Source organism: Onychomys torridus, chromosome 22 (assembly GCF_903995425.1).
Source record: "Onychomys torridus chromosome 22, mOncTor1.1, whole genome shotgun sequence".
Classification (NCBI taxonomy): Eukaryota; Metazoa; Chordata; class Mammalia; order Rodentia; family Cricetidae; genus Onychomys; species Onychomys torridus.
In genome coordinates, this window is record NC_050464.1 from 17,156,821 (window position 1) to 17,179,919 (window position 23,099).

The window sequence follows — 23,099 nt, forward strand, 5'->3', positions numbered from 1 at the left end:
AACCTGGCGGTCTCTACATGTCCTAACTGTTCAACTGAGAGTTGATGAACAAAGTTACCCATGTCAGGCAGCGCTGGCTTGGAGAATTGCTCCCAGAGGCGCTGCAATGCAGGGAGAAAAACAGGAAAGCCAAGTTGAAGTTCCCCCAAAGCCTCCTAGAGCCTCTGTTAAGACTTCTGGGTTCATGAAGGTTTGGCGAGCCTGGATCAGGGGAGAGGCAGGCGGTCTGGCGAAGGCCGTCACCCTGAGCCAGAAAGCGATTTCTCAGTGGTCCCCACGGGTTGCCACGTCATTCATTTTCATTGTCAGCTGTCTTTCCTGCATTCAAAGTCAGTCATAGGCATCTTTCAAGGCAACAGGTATTTCCTAGCACTGGATGTGGCTGGAGGGCCCACACCTAGGTTGTGGGTTGAAAGAACCCCTTACCCTCCCATGTCGTGAAAAGTGGAGAAAGGATTTTCTGTGGTTGGAAATGCAACCAGCCAGAAACCCCCATTGCTTGCTCAGCAGAGGGTGGGACTCACCTCCACCTGGGCAAACTTAAAAAAAAGAGACTCACTCCAGGGAGAGGCTAGGGGCCTGCTCACCCCCTAGGCAGGGCGGGATACCTGCCTTTACCCCTAGTCCACAGAGCCCAAGTCCACATTTCTTTCTGTACCGTATCTTTCCTAGTCTCTGAAATTGGGAGGAGAGGAGTCTCACTCATCTCTTTGGGGGTAAAAGCCCTCCAATAAAATTGCCCCACTTTATTTTTTCTTAATTAGTCTATGCATTTCTCTCTCCATCTCTCTGGTTCTCTCTCCACCCCACCCCACCCTGTACATGTGCACACGCACACACACAAAATAGACTCTCATTCCCACCCTCTGAGACCGCCCCTGCCTCAGAAAAATGCCGGACATTTTAGAAACATGGGAATGCATTTGAAAAAAAAAAAAGCCTTCAAGCATTTTGAGACTAGCTTGTAAGCTGACAGTGGGGAGGAATCAACTCCATGGCTTTCCCTGAGTCCCTTCCCACAGAACAAGAAGCCTAGCTCTTTGCGTTTGTGCAATAACTACTTGCTGGGAGAGCGGGTAGCACCACCCTCCTCTAGACTACTAACACACAGCACAAGACTCAAGTCAGCCCTTCCTCAGCCCCCCCCATCATGTGTTACATTTTAGCAGTATTTACTTCTTCTTTTTCTATCAGGCACTAAGTCTTAGGTTGTTTGTAGAGCTTGTGTGTTAATACAATCACAGATTTTTTTTTTTTATTTTAATCCAAGACCCAATTGACCAAAAAGAAGCGAGAGGAAGGAAGAAAATTGTAAAAGATGTATGTCTCTCTCTCTCTTTTTGTACAAGTAGTTTTGAGAAGCCTTGTGTTGCTGTGACCATCTCCTATCACACATCTTGATTTTTCTTGCGATTTGGTTTCTGCATTTAAGAGTTGGTTCCGGCTGGCGTGGGGGTGGGGGAGGCACCCGTCGGCCCCCTCAGCGTCGTCCCTTCTTGTCTTTGGTTAGCCATACGAAATGTTTGTTCTCTGCACTGTCCAACGGTCCCTATTATGATACGGAGAAGCAATATCACCGAAGCTCACACCATGTATTATTATTCACTAGCACCCTAGGTGTGATAATTGAAGTAAATATCTTTTATACAAACACAAGTGCGTGTGGGCTGTTTTTATTGAAGATTTCTCCGGCCTAAGAAGTGGCAGCAGACTCTTGGACATGGGTCCCATGGGTGCCTCGAGAATCGCCATTCACTTCTTGCATAGCCTGTTACGTGGTTCCTAGGCAGTGCCGGCAGAAGCCGAGGGTGTAGGGATTTGGATGCTGCCAGGTTCCTGTGCCCAGTGGGACCACCCAAAAGGCCTGTTTGCCTGTGTCAACCTTGCCCCTGTATCTTTAAATCAAGGGCTCACCTTGTCTGTTATCTGCCTCCTGTCGGTCACTATAAGGGGACATCTTGACCTGTCCTGCAGGCATTTATGAGGACTGGCCTCTGCTGCTGCTGCTGCTGCATGTGGCCCTCACTCAGGGTGTTGTCAAGGGTGACAAGGATAGAGATGCAGTTGCCACCCCTATTAGCCTAAGGAGTCCTGTTATCCTTGGGGACCTCAACTCAGGGAAAACCAGATCCTTGGCTTCCCTGCAGAAAAGAATTCAGGGTAAAACAGTATGAGCAGAGCTAAGGTTTATTAAATGACTTTTTCTTTGTATTAATATGTATGTATGTGGCTACATGGGTGTCACCTGTGGAAGTCAGGGGACAACTTAGGGGGTCATTTCACTCCTCCTACCCAGTGGATCAAGCAGGTCATCAGGCTTGGTGGCAAGCACCTTTACCCACTGAGCCGTCTTCCTGGCCCCAACGTTGTTAATTCAAAAATTTTTTTGGTTTTCGACACAGGTTTTCTCTGTGTAGCCTTAGCTGTCCTGGAATTCACTTTGTAAACCAGGTTGGCCTCGAACTCACAGAGATCCGTCTGCCTCTGCCTCCCGAGTGCTGGGATTAAAGGCGTGCGCCACCACCGCCCGGCTGTTAATTCAAATTTTAAGCACAAAGGTTAAGAGGAAAAGAGGGGCTTGGGAAGACAGTGAGTGTGGGGTGAGCTTCTTCAAGAGTGTCGCTCTCTCTGGCTTTACAGTAGTCACATGTGGGAGTTGGTGGGTTCTGAGGGCATCTTCCAGGGGTTGCTAAGGGATTTGAATGACATCACAGGGTGTTTCCTGAGGGGCACCTGATGGGGTTACCACTGACAGGTGAACGCTGCAGGAAGGTGGGATACCTTTAGTCAAAGTTACTGTCTGGTCCTGTCTGGGAGAAGAGTGAGGCCTTACCCAAGGTCACATCCATTCAGGCCTTAAGTCTTCGGTTTTAACATAAAATCCTTACATATAAAATGGAGCCTTCACAGCAAATGTTAATTGTATTGTGTAGCAGGCTTTCTCTGGGCCACCAGCCAGCTCCCAAATCATGACACAGAGACTGAAGAATGTTCAGCCTGACCTTATGCTTGTCCTACTAACTCTTTTTTTTCTTTTTTTTTTAAAATATTTATTTATATGTATGTGGTGTTCTGCCTGCAAGCCATAAGAGGGGCCAGATCTCATTAGAGATGGTTGTAAACCACCATGTGGTTGCTGGGAATTGAACTCAGGACCTCAGTGCTCTTAACCTCTGAGCCATCTCTCCAGCCCTTGTCCCACTAACTCTTAGAACTGAAATTAACCTGTTTCTCTTCATCTACGTTTTGCCTCAGGCTTTTTACCTTTCCTTCATTCTGTATGTCCTACTCCATGTCTGGCTGCCTGGCTGGTAGCCCCAAATGTCTCCCTCTCTCCCGAGCCTAGATTCCTCCTCCTCCTTATTCTCTCTCCTCTCCAGGCCCACCTAACCCTCTACTGCCTAGCTATTGACCATTCAGCTTTTTATTAGACCAATCATGTACCTTAGGTAGGCAAGGGAAAACAGCAACACATCTTTACATAGTTAAACCAATGCAGCAGGAACAATGTAACACCGCTTTCCATAGTTACAGTGATAGTCCACAGCAGTTGAAATTCTCTAAGATTTCTTTATGTGTAGTTATCCTATTGTGTATCTGCGTATGCTCCAGCTCTGTGAGCTCTTCTCCCTCCCCCAGGAACCCCCAAGCTTCATTCAGACACTCGGGGGACATGGTTGTCACTCTCATTGTCTCCAAACACCAGCCCCTCCCGTTGGACACCACCAGAGCCTGGGGAGCAGGCTTTCTCTGGACCACAAGAGCTAGCCCTACAAGGTGGTATCGGATACACTTCGGGCTAGCTCATCCAACTCAAGCCAACTCACCCGTTTCTGAGTTTAAGGATGTGTTTAGGATGTGTGCTTAGTACCCGAGGAAGCCAGAAAAGTGTCTCAGATCTGGAACTGGAGTTACCAATGGTCATGAGCTACCATGTGGGTGCAAACTGAACTCCTATCCTCTCAAAAAGCAGCCAGTGCTCTTAACTGCTGAGCCACCTCTCTAGCCCCGGCCTCCCACTTTCTAAAGACAGGTTATCCAAAACCGTGGTGGCAGCACATGCCTGTAATCCCACATTTGCAAGGCGAGGGTAGGATGGTCAAGAGTTCAAAGTTGCCTTTGGCTATATAGTACAAGACCAGCCATGTCTGTGAGATTCTGTCTCAGAACAAAAACATGTATTCACTGAATTGAATTCTACAACAGACAACCTAGAAAGCTTCCCCCAAGTGCTTTTAAAGTAATCTCTTACTGGCCTGGAGCTAAACTGGCTGGGCAGGGAGCTCCAAGGATCTGCTGGTCTCCATCAGCCCAGCCCTGGGTTTACAAGCTTACCACTGTACCTGGCTATGTTTTTTTCCTTTTTTAGATTTTTTTGTTTGTCTTATTGAATGTGCTTTGCCTGAATTTATATGCCTGTGCACTGTGTGCATGGCAGGTGCCCAATGAGGCCAGAAGAAGGCATTGGAACTGGAGTTACAGGTGGTTGTAAGTCACCCTGTGGGTGCTAGGAACTGAACCTGGGTCCTCTGGAAAAGCAACCAGTGCTCTTAACCACTGAGCCATCTCTCCAGCCCCATGCCTGGCTTTTTTTTTTTTTTTTTAAAACCAACTGAGTACTACCTTTTGTTTGTGTAGTATGGACCCTTATATAGCCCAGGCTAGTATGGAGCTTGCTGTATAGGTGAGGTTGGCCTTAAACTACTAATCCTGCCTGACTGCACCTCCCACGTGCAGGATTCCTGCCTCCTGGCATGTGCCACAACATTCAACTTTGCATGTGGTTTTGCAGAGCTGTTTTATAAACTGCCAACTTGGGAAGCAAAAGCACATAGAAAGGTTTCAGGCTGCAGCTGGGAGACTCACCCACTGTAGGCACATTGCCAACCTCCGGAAATAGGCCACACTGCCTCCCCTAAGGATGAGTGGGTCTGATTCAAATGAGAGACCTTAATACAGGTTCTCAACCCATGGGTCATGATCCCTTTAGGATTGTACACCAGATCTCCTGCTTATCAGATATTTATATCACGATTCATAACAGTAGCAAAATTATAGTTACTAAGCATAGATTTATGGTGGGGGTCACAGCAACATGGGGAACTGTATTAAAGGGTGACAGCATTAGGAAGGTGGAGAGCCACTGGATAAGATGCTCAGAGAAAGTCCAGTTACAGATACGCAGGGTGGGACTGTGAGATTGGATAGCATATTGGAACAAGAAAGCGGTCTGTGCTCATTCTGTCCACTGCATTTAGTAGAACATCCCAGTGGCTAGCCAGCACTGGTGGGAAGGTGAAACACGTTAGTCTCCGCTCCAGCTCACCATGCTTCCCATAAAGTGGTAGAGAGTTGGGTCTGGCCCTGCTAGAACATTCGAAGAGCATGTAGGGCCAGAAATGGAGGGGCTGCAGGTGAGGCTCAGCAGCAGAGCACTTCCCTAGGATTCTTCAGTGAGGGGCTGGGGTGTGGCTCAGTGGTAGAGCACCTGCCTAGAATCCCCCAGTGAGGGGCTGGGGATATGGCTCAGTGGTAGAGCACCTGCCTAGAATCTCCCAGTGAGGGGCTGGGGATATGGCTCAGTGGTAGAGCACCTGCCTAGAATCTCCCAGTGAGGGGCTGGGGATATGGCTCAGTGGTAGAGCCTAGAATCCCCCAGCAAGGTGCAGAAAGTATGTCAGTAGTTGAATGTTTGTTTAGCATATGTGAGCCCTGCATTCAATTCCCAATAGGAGACAACAACAATGACTAAGGCTTAGTCTGAGCCATTCCATTGCTAGATAACTCAGCATCTACAAAGGGCTGGCCAGGACACTCAGGGCCAGGAAGCGGAGACTGGTACTGGGAAAGCAGATCCTGGGAGGAAGGAGTTTAAACTCAGACCCTCTAAAGCCAAGGTGCATACTCAATACCAAACACAGTTAGAGAGGCATGGTGGTGCACATCTATCAGCCCAGCTTCAAAGAAGCTAAGGCAAGAAGTCTGCTGGGAGTTTGAGGTCGGTGAGACCCTGTCTCAGACAAATGAACGAACAAGAGAGACGCACAGCAGAGTTCCAGGCAGATAGATAAGTCTAAAACAGCCAACACTGATAAGAAAGCGTGTGTGAGCCGGGCGGTGGTGGCGCACACCTTTAATCCCAGCACTCGGGAGGCAGAGGCAGGCGGATCTCTGTGAGTTCGAGGCCAGCCTGGTCTACAGAGCAAGATCCGGGATAGGAACCAAAAACTACACAGAGAAACCCTGTCTTGAAAAACCGAGAGAGAGAGAAAGGGGGGAGGGAAGGAGGGAGGAAGGGAGGAAGGAAGGAAGGGAGGAAGGAAGGAAGGAAGGAAGGAAGGAAGGAAGGAAGGAAGGAAGGAGTGTGTGGGACCCTGGGCCCAAGAAGCACTCAGAATTTAACAGAGAGAAATAGCAGCCAGGCCGATGGAGGAGTGCCTGGCAGGGTTGAGTACCTGGTGCTCACAGCTAATGCTAAATTTCAGACTCAGCAATATACACAGAGGTTGTGAGGGACCTGGACAAATCCAGCTGGTGTAGTGCAGAGCAGAGCCCAGCTGATGGTCTTCAGGACTTAGGCACTGGAGAATAGACAAGTTCTTCAGTGGGACCAAGAGGGGCAGTGTGTTAAAGGGCACCCTCACGGGCACACTGGGGCATTTGCAGGCGGAACAACTCGGTAGGCATTGCTCAGTGTCTGTGAGGCCTTGTAGAGTCAGGGCAAAGGTGGCGCAGTGTGTATTGATTAACTAGCCCTCAACCCCTACCTGGCCTGCAAGAAGCTAATTTAATCCAGCAGGGCCCCCTGCCATCAGAAAGGACAATGATAACTCCAGCATCCTAGGCCCCTCTGACTCCTACTGTGATAAGTGCTTGTACTTGGCCTAGCTGTAGCCTCTGCGCGCCTTGACTGTATTCCTCATTCTTATTTTTTGTGGTACTAGAGATGGAACCCAGAGCCTTGTGCATGCTCGGCAGGTACTCTGCCCTCTGAGTCACATCCCCCAGACCTTCACTGAGGGCGTCTACACGGGTATCCCATAGCTAAGCTACAACTCCGGCACCCTCACGCCTCTCTGGGGTAGTCTAGGCAAACAGCTCTACCATCGAGCCACACCCCCAGCTCCTTCACGGGTTAGGGGTCGGGAAGAAGATTCTAGGCCAACACTGAGCCATGCCACCAGCCCCTTAGTGCTTAAGCTGTGCGGTATCTCCAACCATTGTATGATTTGAGACAAGAGTCTCCCTATGTATCCCGGGGGTTGGCCTGGAACTCACAATCCCAAGACACTAGGATTACAAGTGTGAGATACCACACTCATCCCTTTGTGCTTAAGGGAGCCTAGCCTCCAAAGATCCCAGCTTCGATAGGATTTTTTTTTTTTTTTTTGGAGCTGAGGACTGAATCCAGGGCCTTGTGCTTGCTAGGCAAGCGCTCTACCACTGAGCTAAATCCCAACCCCTCGACAGGATTCTTATTCCTTTACCTCTGTGAAGTGTGCCTTCTTAGGAAGTCCCTCCAGATTCTTCCAGAAGACTGAGGCTCCACAGACCTTTGTAGGGGGAATGAAGAAGCCTTAGGCCCTCTGGCACTCAGACAACCCAATCACACTCCACCCAGTATGCTCCTTGCTTCCGGGCACCCTCTTCCTCACACATGCTCCCCCACCACCAGTCACTACCACCCCCCCATCACAGCAGATGCCCAAGACTCTCCCTCCGTATTCTGGTTGCCCTGGGCTTTCCCGGTGTGAACTGGGCCACGATCCTGCCAGCAGATACCCAGCCTTCGGCTCAAGGCATCTTATTGTTGGGCTATCCTTCTGTCACTTGGCCCTGAACATGCTCCCTCCAAGGCTTCACACCTCAGCTAGCTGTGATTTCTCAGAGTCTTTGCCTTTCTCCCACCCCTGCCTTCAGCCATTCCTGGACTGGGGTCTCTCCATGTCCGACCTCAGGTTCCCAGATCCAAGTACCCTAGCCGTTCACATCTCCTTACTGCAAGAGCCACGCCAAGCTGCTGCCCAACCCTCCCCCATTGACGGTTCAGAGCCAGGCTCAGACTTCCTCTCCTGGGTTCCAACAGGGTCCTTAATTCCCACCTACTCACCGCCCCCCCCCCAAAGTTGGGCTCCCCAGCTTGCCCAAGGCCATGAACTCCCTAGAAAGCAGGCCTAGAATTCAGGCTCGGTTCTGGAACATTCCAGCTTAAGACTTTCCCTTCTTGCCACATGGCCATCTAGAAACATGACCAAAACATGTGGGTATGCCCGTGCCTACCTCCGACCAACAAGGCCTCCGCGGCCAACACTCTGCCTCTGTGCAGCTGAGGCCCCTCCAGCAGGGTGTCCTGTCGGTTACTTTTCCTGTGGCTGCAACAGAATGCCAGACAAAAGGAGTGGAAGGAAGGAAGGGCTCATCTGGGTGCCAACGCTGAGGGTCCCGTCGGTCATAGCAGAGAAGGCCGGACCGCAGGAGTACGGGGCGGCTGGTCACATGGCAACCACAGCCAGGAAGCAGAGAGGGACGGATGCTGGTGCCCCCAGCTCACGCTTTATCCAGTCTGAGACACCAGGCCACGGGATGGCGCTGCCCACATTCAGGGTGGGTCTTCCCTCTAGAAACGCCCTCCCAGACACACCCAGAGGTTTGCTAGATGATTCCAGATCCTGTCAAGCTGACCGTTGTTATTAACCATCACCGACTTCAGGCTTCTCATCCCGGTGTGGAGTGATAGGTTCCAGCTTCTGCCAGCCTCTCCTCTCTGTCCAGTTTCAGTAGCACATCCACACTGGCCACTCAGCATCCCACAAAGCCATGTCTTCAGGGACAGCCAACCCAGGTCCCCTCACTGCCACTGCAGTATCTGAGAGCGTTTACAGCCATAGTGACAAGGTCTCAGGCCAGCTGACCACACTGTCCATGGCGGAGCTGTCCCTGCCCCCAGCTGGCCTGGGCCAACTTCAGGCCTGAGGGTCTGCTCTCAGGATGCTTCTTCACACATGCCCAGAATGTCACTTGTATGCACCGGCGACGACCCGCCTTCTCCTCCCACTGGACACGCCTCACTTTTTCTGTGTCCCCAGGCAGCTCCGGGAGCCTCAGGTTGTTCCTGTGATAAAATGGCCACAGATTGATGACAGATAGGACAAGTGGGCCTAGGTACCTGATCCAAGCCCCAAGCAATGGCACAACAAGGTTCTGTGGGCCCCTGGTGAGTCCCTGTGAAGATCTGCACACTTCTAGGGACCCGGGTTCATTCTGGACGGGTGGCAGTTGCTGCTCCATAGGTGCCTTCAGCTATCCCGGTAGCCCATGGCTCAGGCCCTTTGATATGGGACCATGCATGGGCAAGGTCCAGTTTGAGGATGTTCAGAAGTTGAAGCAATCCCTTCCTTCCACCCGACTGCCTTTTGTCTCTGTAAATGATACCCAGGGCCCTGTGGCTGTCTTTTCCTGTCTCCATGCTTCTGTCTATCCTCTCCTGAGTTTGTGCTGTACGGTGACAAGGAGGTTCTGCAGTCTCTCTATAGCCTGGGCCAAAACTCTGCACCAGATCAGCAGGCCATGACATTGTACCCTCTCCCCACGGTGGTCACCAGGGCCTACACTCAGCCTTGCCGTCCACAGCTGCGCCGCCACGGCCTGGTCTTGCCCCGGGGTCCACCCCCTGCCTTATCATCTTAGACCACTTACCCTTGTGGTCCAAATGAATAGCAGCCATCCACAGTCTGAGCAGTGGAGAGTGTGTAGGGACAGGCCAAGCGTGTCCTGTGAAGCGTGTGCTCAGTACTGAGGTGCAGAAAAGGCTTGGTGTGTGTGCATTGGGATGACAGAGGGCTCCCCCCAGTCCATGGCCCAGAGCCCAGCTATCATGCTCAGACACTCAGCTATCATGCCAGACTGTGGGTTTGGCAGAGAGGCACTAAGACTAGTGCTTGAACCATTTTCCTGTCAGGGCTGACAGGAGCCTCTGGACTTCTAAGGACACAGTGCCCCCTAGTGGCCGTGGGAAGACTTTACGTGAAGTTTATTGCCACAACACTCTCCCCCTCCCTCCCTCCCTCCCTCCCTCCCTCCCTCTCCCCCTCCCTCCCCCCTCTCTCTCCCTTCTTTATTTAATGTGTATAAACATTTACCTGCATGTGCATATGTACACCACATGTATGATTGGTGTCGGTGAAGTTTGGATGAGGGTGTTGGGTCCCCTGGAACTGGAGTTACAAATGTCATCATGTAGATGCTGGGAACCAAACCTAGGCCATCTACAGGAACTCTTAAAGGCTGAGCCATCTCTCCACCCCCTACTAAAACAGTTTTGCAAATGAAAGACAGAAAGGGTGATTCCTCTACCAAAAATTGAGGTACAGGGAACACTCAGTGGTAGAGCACCTGCCTAGAATCCCTCAGTGAGGGGCTGGGGTGTGACTCAGTGGTAGAGCGCCTGTCTAGAGTCCCCCAGTGAGGGGCTGGGGTGTGGGTCAGTGGTAGAGCACCTGCCTAGAATCCCCCCACGAGGGCCTGAAAGCAAGGCTCAGCAACAGAGAACCTTTCTAGCATGTTTAAATGTTCAAGGCTTTGGGTTCCATTTCTAGCATCAGAAGGCCAGGGGATGGTGGGGGTGCCGTGAAAACTCACTAGATTTGCCTTCTTGCTAAAACCCCTAGCTCTTGGATAGGAAAAGAACAGGGTCACAGGTCAGGGGATGTTGAGTGGTCACCCCTCTACCTGTGTCTCCATCATTGCATCTGAAGCCTAATGCGGTGGAGACAGCAGCACATCTGTGGTCAGTTCCTGAGTTGGGTCACCTGCCTGCATCTTATTCCCCCTACCTCTGAGTATCCCAGGGGCGCCAGCCTGTGGCTCAGTGCAGGTATAGTGAAGGCAACTAGAGCTCTCGGGCTTCCATGCTTTCCGTCTGGGGCTCGTTTGGAAGGTACCGAGGCTCCCTGGGCCCCAGACTCCTCTGATGGCTACCTTTTCCTTTCACCACAGGGCGCTGTGCGGAGCTGCAGATCCGCCTCACAGAGGCCACGGCCAAAGCTGTTGAGCAGAAAGAGCTGATCGCCCGCCTGGAGCAGGATCTCAGCACCATCCAGTCCATCCAACGACCAGATGCCGAGGTGAGCCTCCGCCCGGCCTGCTCACTGTCCCCCACCCGGGGTCCTGGAACCCGAAAGCACTGACCTCCCGAGTCAGCAGCCATCTCTCAGGCCTCTCCCTGGCCTTCCCCACGCAGACCACCTTCATTCCAGCCCCAGATCAGACGCCACACACCTTACTCCCACCAGCAGAGAGCACCCTAAGCCTGGTGCTAACTTGTGTCCAGGCACTAAAAAGCTCTCGTCACAGGCAAAGCAAGGTGACGTGGACCTACTGCAGATGATGGCCCCAAGTCCTGGTGAACACCGGCGCCCGAGCAGCCACCTGTCACTTTAATTTTTGAGATTCATTTTTATTTTCTGTGTCTGGGTGTTCATCTGTACAGCATATGCGTGCAGTACCTGCAGAGTCCAGAAGAGGGCGATGGATCCCCTGGAACTAGAGTTGCAGACAGTTGTGAGCTGCCTTGTGGGTGCTGGGGATGGAATCTGCGTCCTCTGGAAGAGGAGCCAGTGCTCTTAACATCTGAACCATCTCTCCAGTTCCCTCATTTTAGTTTTTATTACATTTGTTTCTTTCTCTATTCATCCCTCCCACAATGTCCGAGTAAGTCTCATCTTTCCTTTTTATCCTTCAGGGAGCTTCTGAGCAAGGCCTAGAGAAGATTCCAGAACCCATCAAGGAGGCCACAGCCCTGTTCTATGGTGAGGAAAGACTGGCTAGGCCCTGCCCAAGGGCCAGGGAAAGCACTCGGAGCACATTGAGAATGCAGACCCCCAGAGTATATGTTCCCCCTCAAAGAGAGAAGGGGACCCATCTCCGCAGTGTCCACTATCCCCACGGCTTGCCTGTGACCTCGGAGAAGAGACACAGCCGCAGAGGGAAAGCCTTCCGCAGCATCCAGGCATAGCCCGAGGCGTCCTGGCCAACCAGAGTGATATGGGCTGCTGCCCCCAGTTCCGTCAGTGTTCCCATGCTTTCCTGGATCTCCACCCTCACCACTGTCTTCATCTCCACCACGGCATGTGGAGCCTGTTGTAGGAGGGGGCCACAAAGATCTGGGGGTCAATTCCATAAATGGAGCACCCCTGTTGTTGTTTTTACACTTTGCTCTTTTGGGGGTCCCGCCAGCCAGCTCCCAAATAAGTCACACACGGAGGCTTCTTCTCTCTTATAAATGCCCGGCCTCAGCTTGGCTTGTTTCTCGCCAGCTTTTCTGAACTTTAAATTATCCCAAGTACCTTTTGCCTCTGGGCTTTTACCTTTCTCTATTTCTTTGTATCTTTTCTATCCTTCTTATTCTATATTCACTGCGTGGCTGGGTGGCTGGACCCTGGAGTCCTCCTTTTCTCATTCCTTGGTATCTTTTCTCTCTTTTTCTCCTATTTATCCTCTCTGCCTGCCAGCCCTGCCTATCCATTCTCCCTGCCTTGTTGTTGGCTGTTCAGCCCTTTAGACCAATCAGGTGTTCCAGACAGGCAAAGTAATACAACTTTGCATAGTTAAACAAATGCAACATAAAAGAATACAACACATCTTTGCATCATTAGACATGTGTCTCACAGCATAAACAAATGTCACCCATCTCAAAATAATATTCTGCAACACACGCCCACTGCACCTCCTCTGATGGATGCAAGGCTCTCCTGTTCAAGTACAAGAGTCATGGGGAAGGGGACATTGGGATCTGGCCTCTGACAGTGCATGTGATGAGCAGTGCCCTGATTTTCTAAGCCATTTTCTGCCACCTCCTAGGACCCTCAGTGCCAACCAGTGGGACCCTTCCAGAAGGTCAGGTGGACTCCCTACTTTCCATCATCTCCAGCCAGAGGGAACGTTTCCGCACCCGGAACCAAGAGCTGGAGGCTGTGAGTCCCACCCTGCCCCCTGTCCCCCCAGAGGCCTCAAATCCGAGGGCTCAAGCGTGGGAGGACACAGGCTTGGGGAAAAGAGCAGCGAGATGGGATGTGCTCTGTGCAGTTGAGACTTCCTGGAGGAGGCTCTGCCACACTGGGCCTTGAGAAGTCCTCAAGAATGCAAGTAAAGAACATGAGGGGCTTCTCCAGGGTTGGAGGAAGGAGACATAGGACATAAGACACAAAGGTGGGCGCCAGACTGCCTGGCTAGAATCCCCTCAAAGGCGTTGAGCAGGAGTGAGGCACTACAGGGGTGGAGTACATGGGCACGCAGGCAGAAAGCTCCTGGGTACAGCCATCCACGGAGGAGTACCTGCTGCGCACTGGAGAATGGGAAGTGGGAGGGCTGGGAGAGAGTGGGGCTGACCCCCGTAAAAAATGAGCTGTATGCCAGGACTGGTGGCACAGGTCTTTATAGAATCCCCTCTTCTAAAGATGCTGAGGCAGGAGAATATCCTAAATTCAAAGCCAACCTGAGCAATTTAGCAGTGGTAGAGCCCCTGCCTAGAATCCCCAGTGAGGGACTGGGGCGTGACTCAGTGGTAGAGCACCTGCCTAGAATCCTCCAGTGAGGGGTTGGGGTGTGGCTCAGTGGTAGAGCCCCTGCCTGGAATCCCCCAGTGAGGAGCTGGGGTGTGGCTCAGTGGTAGAGCCCCTGCCTAGAATCCCCCAGTGAGGTGTGACTCAAGGGTAGAGCACTGATACAGTCCCTAGGATCTATCCCCAGGACTGCAAGCAAAAGAAAGAGTAGAGTGTATAGCCCAGAAGGCTTTGGGTGTTTGTGGTTCCAGACCTTTCCACCTATGATGGCTTGGCACTGTTGCCTTGGACCTGTGGCCAGGCAGCACACCATGGTGAAGTACTGGCCAAGGCAAGCGTCTCCCTTCATAGCTGCCAGGGAGCAAAGAAACAGGAAGGATTTGGGTCTCAGTGTTCTCTCCAGGGCACACCTCCAGGGGCACAGCTTGTTCCCATAAGGCCCCACCTTCTCAGAGTTCCTCCTAACAGTGCCCGAGGCTGGAGTGAGCCTTCTGCACAAGGTCTTTGAAGGGCGGGAGATCCAAACCACAAGGCTGGAGAGGTGGCTCAGGGGTTAAGAGCACTTGTTGCTCTCCCAGAGGACCTGGGTTTGGTCCCCAGCACCAGCATAGCACCTCACCACTGTCTGTAACTCGAGCTCCAGGGGGTCTGACACCCTCTTCTGACCTCCGGGGACACCAGGCTCCCACATGGTGCACACGCATACACGCCGACAAAACACTCACACACATAAAATAAACCTTTTTAAATTTGTATTTCAAAAAATCCAAACCATAACAAATAACAAAATCAAATGTCAAGAAACTGGCCTTTCTGTGAAGGAGCTTTCTGGAAGGGGGGGATCTGTGAGCAGAGTCAACAGTTCAAGACCATGGGCGGCTGGGGAGATGCTCAGTGGGTAACGTGCTCAGTGCGCAAACATGAGGACCTGAGTTCAATCCCCAGAACTCACTTCTGGGCTCCATAGGCACTCACACACACTCATACACAGACACACACGCACGTACATACTATACCATAAATACTCGCACACCAAGGCTGTGGGTGCAGAAAGGGCCCCAGACAGATGGAGACCTCATCTCTCCTTCATCCACCCTTGCCCTGACCTCATTCACAGGAGAGCCGCATGGCCCAGCACACCATCCAGGCCCTGCAGAGCGAGCTGGACAGTCTACGTGCCGACAACATTAAGCTTTTTGAGAAGATCAAGTTCCTGCAGAGTTACCCCGGCCGGGTAAGCCCGTTAGCCCCAGAGACCAGGTGGGGAGCCCCTGGGGCTGTTGGAGCACTTGAGGTGAGACCAGGGAGGGTTGGGAGGTGGTCCACTGGGTGATCAGCACCGGAGAGATCCCAAAGGATATTTACACACACACACACACACACACACACACACACACACACACACACCTGTCAGATATCCACTCTGTGCATGGAACAAGCTACTAGAGAGAAACACTATAGATGTTCATTCAGAACCAGCCAGGAGACAAGGTACCACCCACCTCAGGCCACAAGTCGGAAGTCCTCAACCGAGGCCCCATTAGCTCCAGCCACCCCTCTGTGATACAGGGATAGTCTGCCAGCTCACCCTAGACCCGGGGGTTTAACATGTATGCTAAACATGTAAGCCAGGCCCCGGGGAACTGGAGATGTGAGGGATGCTGATTTTGAAACAGGGTTACATGTATCTCAGGCTGGCCTCAGATTTACTGTGTAACTGAGGCTGGCCTTGACGTTCCAATCCTGCCTCTACTTCTCAAGTGCTGGGATGGCATGCGTGTGTCATTATGCCTAGCTAGAATTAATGTGTTTTAAACGAAAAACAAAAATTTTAAGATCTAGCCGGGCGGTGGTTGCGCACGTATTTAATCCCAGCACTTGGGAGGCAGAGGCAGGTAGATCTTTGTGAGTTCGAGGCCAGCCTGGTCTACAGAGCGAGATCCAGGAAAGGTGCAAAGCTACACAGAAAAACCCTGTCTCGAAAAAACCAAAAAAAAAGAAAAATTTAAGATCTATCATTTTTATTGTATGGGTGTCTTGCTTCCATGTATGTCTGTACACCACATGTGTGCCTAGTGCCCAAGGAGGCCAGAATAGGGCATTGGATCCCCTGGAACTGGAGTTACAGACAGCTGTGAGCCTCTGTGCAGGTGCTGGGAATTGAACTCAGGTCCTCTGGAAGAGTAGCTGATTCTCTTAACCACTGAGCCATCTCTCCAGGCCCCTCACAATCTTTGTTTTTTGAGACAGGGTTTCTCTGTGTAGCTCTGGCTGTTCTGGAACTCACTCTGTAGACCAGGCCTCAAACACAAGCTCACTGAGATCCACCTGCCTCTACCTCATAAGTGATGGGATTAAAGGTGTGCGCCACCACATCTGACTTGTAATTTCTTTTTTATTGACCAAGCATGGTAGTGCCTGGTGATGGTGGAAGGCTGATGCAGGAGACTCACCAATTTGAGGCCAGACTAGACTACCTAATTTAGACTCTATCTAAAAGGAAAAAGAGTTTGCTCTCTCTCTCTCTCTCTCCCTCTCCCTTCCTCCCTCTCTCAATAAAGCTCTAAAAGGTTAAAAAAGAAAGAAAGAAAGAAAGAAAGAAAGAAAGAAAGAAAGAAAGAAAGAAAGAAAGAAAAAAGAAAGAGACTGGTTAGAGAGACGCCCTCTTCTGATCTCTATGGACACTGCACACATGTGGTACACACACATACAAGTAGGCAAACCACTCATATACATAAAAAATAAATTTTAGAAAAAAAAAAAGATCACCCATAATGTGCACCCCAAAAACAATGAACAGTAAAGACTAGAAAACTGTTTGTTGGCAGGCAGTGGTGGTGCACGCCTTTAATCCCAGCACTCGGGAGGCAGAGGCAGGTGGATCTCTGTGAGTTCGAGGCCAGCCTGGTCTCCAAAGCGAGTTCCAGGAAAGGCGCAAAGCTACACAGAGAAACCCTGTCTCGAAACACAAACAAGAAGAGGAGGAGGAGGAGCAAGAGGAGGAGGAGGGAGGGAGGGGAGGGAAGGGAAGAAGAGAAGAATCCTGTTTGTTGTAGTGGCTTCTCTCAGACTCCTGGGCCTTCCAGGTAGGGTCTGCCATGTGCACAGAAACCCTTTCCGTAGCTCAGGGAAGGGCAGAGCAGATAATACAAGATCGTTCAGTGGGCAAAGTGTTTGCCATGCACACCTGCAGACGCTAGCGTTCAGGTCTCCCACTCCCATGCAAGTGAGAGCCTGTAGGACCATGTAGGTGTGGCAGCCTGCCTGTAATCCCCGAATTCAGAAGGCAGAGAGGCAAGCCCTAGCTAGACCAGCCATATAGACACGCTTTAGTTCAAGAGAGAGACCCTGCCTCAATGAATAAGTGGAGTATAATGGAGGAAGACCCCTGACCTCAGGGCCTCTATGCGTGCACACGTACACGTGTGCACACACACACACACACACACACACACACACGTGCATACACACACACACATACATGTGCATGCATACACACACACACACACACACACACACACACACACACACACACACACACACACACACACGTGGGAGGGAGGAAGCTGAGACATCCATGGTCCTAAGACTCTAAGCCCAACAGCACCATTCCCACCCAATTGAAGCAAGAACCCTAACTAGGCCACTAGAGGGCGCCCAGGCTCTGCAAGACTGTGTGCCTGGCTCCAGGGTACCGGCTGCCCCTTTGGCTCTGGCTCAGGGTAACCTGCAAGCATTCACCTAGCTCAGAGGCACTCACCTGTTGGGAAGCTGAGAACAGGAGGGTCACTTGAGGCCGGAAGTTCAAGGTTCCCCAAAACAGACACACATACACACAAATAAACAAACAAAAAACCCACCCCCGTCCACTGGGAACAACCCTGCCTTCTATCTTTTCTAAGATTTAACTCCCCAGAGGTTCTGTGACCCCAGCCTTGGGGTTGGGAAGTGAGGGGAGAGAACTCAAGACCCCCAGCCATGCCATACCATGCAAGCCTCTGGCCACATTAACACTGTCCCCCCCAGGCACCCTCCCCCAGCTCTCATCCTCCCTTTCCTGAAGCCCAGATTCCCAAACCCGGTGACTGACGGGATCCATCTGCCCACTCCCCATCCCCCCCCCCCCCCTATGCAGGGCAGTGGCAGTGATGACACTGAGCTACGGTACTCCTCCCAGTATGAAGAACGCCTGGACCCTTTCTCCTCCTTCAGCAAGCGGGTACGTGAGTAAGGACTCTGGGACTGGGGATGTAGCTCACGGGTAGAGTGCCTTCCTGGAATCCTCCAGTGAGGATCTGCAGGCGGGACGCAGCCACAAAGCCCACACCAGCCATGGGTGAGGCCCTGGGTCCCATCCACAAAACATCATCCTCTGCCCCATGTGCCCTGTCTACTGGTGCATACTGCCCCTCCCCAGAACTCCTGAGCCACCTCTGCATACCCAGGTGTAATCTCCACGCAAGGCCCAAGTGGTCATCTAAGCTGTGCGCCCATGAACAGCAGCGGTTCTCAGTCTTCCTAATGCTGCAACCCTTTAACACAGTTCCTCGTGTTGTGGTGACCCCCGACCATAGGATTATTTTCATTGCTAATTCATAACTGTGGTTTTGCTACTGTTACAAATCGTGAATGTAAATATCTAATGTGCAGGATGGTCTTAGGCAACCTCTGTGAAAGGTTCATTCAACCCACAAAGGAGTTGAGAACCACTGGTGAACAGGTCAACCCAGGGTATACCTGCAGATCAGCAAAAGGGTCCCAACTCCCTGTGACAGATAGTGACAGGTGCCACCCCAAGCTCCCTCCCTCCTAGACTAAAGAAGCCATGCCCATAAAGAACTCCACTATAGGTAGAAAGAGCTGCTAGACAGAGGCCATAGGCTGTCAGAGGAACCCAGGATGCCATATTTATTGAGTGTGACACCAGATTAGGCACCCAGGGAGTCCCCAGTAGCTCCCTAGTGTTGTAAAGTGACATCAGTATTCAGGCAGCCTTGCACAGGTAGGGATCCCTCTCTGTGGGACCCTTTCTTCATGTCTCTGTCCTCAGGAGCGGCAGAGGAAGTACCTGGGCCTGAGCCCCTGGGACAAGGCCACACTTGGCATGGTGAGTCCACATCCCTGTATCCACCTATGGTGTACCCGTGTCTTTGGCCTTCAGCCCCTTCTGAAGAAGCCCCCGATCACACAGACCCTCTAGGGAGCTGACCCTCTGGAACAGCTCCTCAGGTAGCATCAGTGCCTGTAGATTCTGGGTAGACCTGCAGAGGGCACCCTTCGCCAGAAACTGTATCCATGACTGGGTGTCAGTGGGTCTGCAGATAAAGGGTTTGCTGAGCAAAGAGGACCTGAGGTCAAGTCACGTACCCGTGGGGAGAAGAGTCTGATGCCATGGCAAGCATCTTCGCCCCAGCACTAGGGTGGTGCTTGTGGAAATGTGGGGCTTGCTGTCTGCCCAGCCTAGGCCACTCTGAGCTCCAGTTCTTGGAGAGATCCTGCCTTAAAAGAAGATTAAAAACAGTTGATCCAGGCACAGTGGCAGCACCGGAGAGGCAGAGGCAGGCAGATCTCTGTGATCAAGGCCTCTACAGGCGTGTGCACACAAACACTCACAAAGAAATCGCCTCTGTAGTCTAAGTGCCCCACTTATTACTGGGGGCAAGTGGACCTCGGCTGCCAGCCCGTCCCTTGACCTGCCTGCAGACCCCTGAGGGAAGGAGCACATAGCAACCCCGCTCCACCTACCCCTTCGTTTCCCTGCAGGGGCGTCTGATTCTCTCCAACAAAATGGCTCGCACCATCGGCTTCTTCTACACCTTGTTCCTGCACTGCCTGGTCTTCCTGGTGAGCATGCGCACCTCAACCAGGGGTATCTCCCAGCTCTTCTGGGCAGCAGGGCACTGTTGCTATGTGGAGGACTTCCAGGGCCTCCCCGATGCCACATCCTCAGCTCTGGCTCACTCCTGTCTCCTCCCCAACTCCAAGGACTTCTACTTACTTTAGAGATAAGGAACGCCCCACATTGGGGCCCCCGGCTGGAGCACAGCTGAGCCACTTTGGAGAGGAGGCCAGTCCTGGAAGGGCTTTGTGGGAAGGCTGAGCGAGGAACTAGTAATGCAGATGAAGAAGGCCGGTCATCCCAGACACTCAGGAGGCTGAAGCTGGAGGATCACAAGTTCAAGCCCTGTCTGGGAGACATAGCATGTTCAAGGGCAGTCAGGACGACTTAACAAGGCCTTTTCTCAGAAAGTAAAAAGAAGATTGGAGACAGAGTTTAGCAGTAGGGCACCTGCCTAGAACCCCCAGTGAGGGGCTGGGGTGTGGCTCAGTGGTAGAGCACCTGCCTAGAATCCCCCAGTGAGGGGCTGGGGTGTGGCTCAGTGGTAGAGCACCTGCCTAGAATCCCCCAGTGAGGGGCTGGGGTGTGGCTCAGTGGTAGAGCCCCTGCCTAGAATCCCCCAGTGAGGGGCTTGGGTGTGGCTCAGGGATAGGATACCTTTTTAGCATGTGGGAAGCCCTGGGTTCCATTCCCAGCACTGGTGGGAGGTTTAGGCAGGAAAAGAACAGGCCTAACTAGTCCCCCTGGGGACAGACAGTGGGCTGTACAGAGGAGAAGGCCCATGTGCACTGTCTGCCCAGGTAGGGACAGTTTATAGTCAGTGGGCTGAGGGTAGTCTAAGGATACAGAGCTGGTGATGCCTCCATCCACCAGCCAGAGGGAGAATAGCTGTGAACTGTATGCATAGAAGGCTTCAGCATCAGGAACCACTGAGCCCTACTGAGCATAGTAGAAGATAGCGCCAGGGCTAGCCTGGCCTCCAAGTCTGGCGCTCTTATTGAGCATGCCCACAGTGTTAGGAGAATAACTCAAGTAGCTCTGTGTCTGCTCCTCTCTAAGCATCTATAAAGTAGGTTGGCTCAGGAGTATCTCCAAGGCCACCCACCCTAGGACCCGCGCCATGGGACCAGACCTAACATCTGTAGGCGGCCATGGGAGTTGTCGTTAGGCGGGGCAGCTAGCTGCCGGTGTCTCTCCCTGACCAGGTGCTGTACAAGCTGGCATGGAGTGAAAGCATGGAGAGAGACTGCGCTGCCACGTGCGCCAAGAAGTAAGGCTGTCCCCTGGTCCGCCCCCCACCTGGAGCCAGCCCCCACCCACCGCGACCCCCAGCGCCAGCTCCCCTCCCGGAGTCCCCAGCCCTGCACTCAACCATCTTCCTCTAGGCTCGGTCTCAGCTTCGTTCCTGTCCCCTCAGGTTTGCCGATCATCTGCACAAATTCCACGAGAGCGACAATGGAGCAGCTGGCGACTTATGGCAGTGACACCCAGGCTCACCCCAGGAGTGTTGGCTGCACCCCCATCCGTCCCTGCTTGATCAGCTGCTTCTAATGACATACCCTCCTCCCCCCCCCAAAAAAAATTCCCCCACGGAAACTGTCTCTGTCCTCAACCAACAGTTGCCAGATGCCCCAGAGATAAAGACCCCTGGCACCCAGCTAGGCGGGGCCCCTGAGGCTCCGCCCTCAGTCTAGTCACCTGACCTAGGCTCCACCCACATCAGGACCTCTAGCCCTGGTGGCCGAGCCTCCTGATTGTGATACAGATCGTCATCTGGCATTCCTATAGGCTCCCTTAGGAGCACACCCACACCCCAAAACAGGTGGGCGGCTCTTCTAGGCCAGCAGGCTCTTCATCTGCCCTGTTCCTCAGCGGGGGCAGAGGGTCGATACAACCTCACTGCCGGCCCCAACAGGGAGCCCCACAGAGGGCAGGATGGTTTCCACTACCCCCTCCCTGCACCCAGTCCATGATTTGAGTTCTGCTTGCTTCTTTAGCAAAGTGTTCTGGTTTCTAGAAGAGGAAGTCTCCCCAACAAAGCTCCTGTGCCTCAGGAACTTCAGACCACAGTCTGAGAGGCCCCTGTAAAACTAGTCCCAGGCCACGACAGCAAGGCCACCTCACAGGGCCACGGGCAGATCTTCCTCGGCTGGATTTGATGCTTTTCAGCTTTGCATGTTTGAAATAAAGAATCATCGCAGCCACAGTGGGGCCTTGTGTTCTGTGACACTCAGCTAGACACTGGGTGTCTGGGAGGATGGTTGGTGCCTGCAGCCCCACCCCCTGGAGCTTACCTGGCATGTGGATAGGATCTCTCCCATTCTTCCTAACCCCAAGAGTGCTATGAATGTGTCCAGAGCTTTGTTGGAACCCAGACCAGAGTGTCTGAGTCTGTTGAGTACATTCCATCCAAACCAGAAATCTTTTATTCCCAAGCTACCTGTTGGATCTAACTCAGTGTTACAGTCTGCCTAGAATCCCCCAGTGAGGGGCTGGGGTGTGGCTCAGTGGTGGAGCACCTGCCTAGAATCCCCCAGTGAGGGGCTGGGGTGTGGCTCAGTGGTGGAGCACCTGCCTAGAATCCCCCAGTGAGGGGTTGGGGTGTGGCTCAGCGGTAGAGCACCTGCTTAGAGTCCCCCAATGAGGGGCTGGGGTATGGCTCAGTGGTAGAGCCCCTGCCTAGAATCCCCCAGTGAGGGGCTGGGGTGTGGCTCAGTGGTGGAGCCCCTGTCTAGAATCCCCCAGTGAGAGGCTGGGGTGTGACTCAGTGGTAGAGCCCCTGTCTAGAATCCCACAGTGAGGGGCTGGGGTGTGGCTCAGTGGTAGAGCCCCTGCCTAGAATCCCCCAGTGAGGGGCTGGGGTGTGGCTAGTTTGCACAAGGCCCTGAGTTCAAGCCCCATCCCCAAAGATAAATAACACCTTAATATATCTATAGATACATATATATAGATATAGATAGATAGATAGATACACACACACACACACACACACACACACACACATTCATTCTCAGCAGTCAGGATGCTGGAGTAAGAATCATTACTTCATGGCCAGCTTGAGCTACAACAGCAGTAATGCCTCATAAAAACCCCACGTCGCAGAGTGCTCATCAGTTAGTCAGACCAGCCATGGCTGAGGGCCTGACATGTCCCAACGGGCTCCTGTCATCTCCTGGAGAGTTCCTGCTTCCATTTCTGGGTGCCCCAGAGCCATGCATGAAACACGCCTCTTCCTCTTGGCCCCTGCTTGCCGCGAGCACCAAAGCCATCACCCTCCAGGGCTCTGAGGACTGGCTTTCACCACACAGCAAGACTCACAGGGCTATCTCCGTGTCAGGTTTATTCCTGAGCTCTCTGTGGCCTCTGCATCCAGGGAGGCCCCTCCTTCAGGGACACCATCAGTAGGGCCCCCTTATCATCTGTCCTATCTGATCTTCAAAGCCCCAAAGCCTTCCTACCCTCAGGGGGGCCAGGATGCACCTGTCACCCCTGACCCTCATTCCAATCTCCACGACAGCTGTTCTTAGCCAATCACCACACACACACACACACACACACACACACACACACACACACACACTTCTGTCTGTCCTGTGAGTTCCTCAAGTGGGTCAGGCTCACTCCTCACTTCCTTCTCTGGGGAATTAGAGCCGTTGTCTTGTTTCCCACCCCAGAGCCACTGACAGCCCACCACCAAATTC

At 52.5% G+C, this 23,099-nt stretch overlaps 1 protein-coding gene across 4 annotated transcripts in view; it reads left to right on the top strand.

Moving 5' to 3' along the window:
* Nucleotides 1-21,604, top strand: part of Cux1 (cut like homeobox 1) — a 331,979-nt gene extending 310,375 nt beyond the window's left edge. For all 4 annotated transcript variants that reach the window (XM_036172590.1, XM_036172591.1, XM_036172592.1 and 1 more), the window contains exons 15-23: nucleotides 10,996-11,123; nucleotides 11,741-11,807; nucleotides 12,859-12,971; nucleotides 14,677-14,793; nucleotides 17,695-17,778; nucleotides 18,610-18,666; nucleotides 19,323-19,403; nucleotides 20,604-20,668; nucleotides 20,816-21,604. In XM_036172590.1, coding sequence (XP_036028483.1) covers nucleotides 10,996-11,123; nucleotides 11,741-11,807; nucleotides 12,859-12,971; nucleotides 14,677-14,793; nucleotides 17,695-17,778; nucleotides 18,610-18,666; nucleotides 19,323-19,403; nucleotides 20,604-20,668; nucleotides 20,816-20,882 — 779 coding nt within the window. In that variant the 3' untranslated portion in view covers nucleotides 20,883-21,604. The remainder of the gene's footprint in view (nucleotides 1-10,995; nucleotides 11,124-11,740; nucleotides 11,808-12,858; nucleotides 12,972-14,676; nucleotides 14,794-17,694; nucleotides 17,779-18,609; nucleotides 18,667-19,322; nucleotides 19,404-20,603; nucleotides 20,669-20,815) is intronic.
* The last annotated feature ends 1,495 nt before the right edge of the window (nucleotides 21,605-23,099 follow it).